Source organism: Dermacentor silvarum, chromosome 2 (genome assembly GCF_013339745.2).
Source record: "Dermacentor silvarum isolate Dsil-2018 chromosome 2, BIME_Dsil_1.4, whole genome shotgun sequence".
In the NCBI taxonomy this organism is placed as follows: Eukaryota; Metazoa; Arthropoda; class Arachnida; order Ixodida; family Ixodidae; genus Dermacentor; species Dermacentor silvarum.
Window position 1 is genome coordinate 41,160,333 of NC_051155.1, and position 1,288 is coordinate 41,161,620.

Here is a 1,288-nt window from a genome sequence, read left to right on the forward strand (position 1 = left end):
TACCGCTTTATTTACCCATCAACTTAACAGCAACGGGCGAATTTCCCGGTTCAATGTTACAGGAATGAAGGCGCGCGCCAGCTTGAATGCCGGCACTTTTAAGCACAACCAAAGAGTGATAACGCTGCGCCGCCACCACAGCGTATGCCTAGCTGTGACGCCTTATCGCCTAGGCGCGCGACATATCTCCCCTGCACTTGTTTATTGTCCCGTAGTAGGATTAGGTGCCGTAGCGGTCGGGAGGTCTGCGCTGACGTAGTGGGTAGCGGCGACCCTGCTCGGCGGCTTCCATGAGTGTCGATGGCTGTTCCACAGGCTCGGTGGTGCTGCCAGCGCCTATGCCAGCAGTGACGTGGTCTTCATCTTGAAAGTCGGTGGCTGTGATCACCGTGTCGTCAGAGTCAGGAGCGCGTACGATGTGGTTGGGATGACGCACCCACTCGCACACACCCCGGGCGGTCACAACACTAACACAATACGACAATGGACCGGTGCGGGCGAGAACGGTAGAGCTGAACCACCTCGGTCCGCGGCGAAAATTGCTGACCCGTACGAAGTCTCCTTCGCTGAACGTAGTTGCACGGTGCCTGCAGCGACTGGTGTCCTGAAACTGTTTGCGGGCGACCCGCTCCTCAACGGAGGGACTGACGAGGTCTAGCCTAGTCCTGAGGCGCCTACCCAACAGCAAAAGGGAGGGTGCCTCTGTAGTAGTCGCTTGCGGAGTGTTGCGGTACGACAGGAGGAAGTCTGCGAGCTCCGACGGTGATGTGGGTCGGCTGGACTTCCGAAGTGCACCCTTCAGCATCTGGACGAAACGTTCTGCCAGACCGTTGCTGATGGGATGATACGGAGCTGTTCTCACGTGTCTAGTTCCTACTCGCTGCAGGTACTCCTGGAAATCTGCAGAAGTGAACTGAGTGCCGTTGTCAGACACTAAAGTCTCGGGGAATCCGAATCTGCAAAACAGTTCCTGCCGGTATGAAATGGTTGCTTCAGTGGTGGTTGTCCGCATTGGAAACACTTCTAACCATTTTGAATGTGCATAAACCACCACGAGGTACGTCACTCCGCTTATCGGGCCAGCAAAATCGACATGCAACCGTTGCCAAGGGCGCGTAGGCCATGCCCAAGGATGCAAGGGCGCTTTAGGTGGCGGATTGCGATTAAACGCGCAAGCGGTGGAAGACGCGGTGAAACGCTCTATGTCGCTATCGGTAGTAGGCCACCAAACGTAGCTCCTTGCTAGTTCTTTGGTGCGAACAACAACTGAATGACCTTGGTTCAACTC

At 55.9% G+C, this 1,288-nt stretch overlaps 1 protein-coding gene across 1 annotated transcript; it reads right to left on the reverse strand.

Annotated features, from left to right (window-relative positions):
• Positions 1-220: 220 nt before the first annotated feature.
• On the reverse strand, positions 221-1,012 carry LOC119439979 (uncharacterized protein K02A2.6-like). Its single transcript, XM_037704934.1, has one exon. It carries the CDS (start codon positions 1,010-1,012, stop codon positions 221-223), a length of 792 nt encoding a protein of 263 aa, XP_037560862.1.
• Positions 1,013-1,288: the final 276 nt, after the last annotated feature.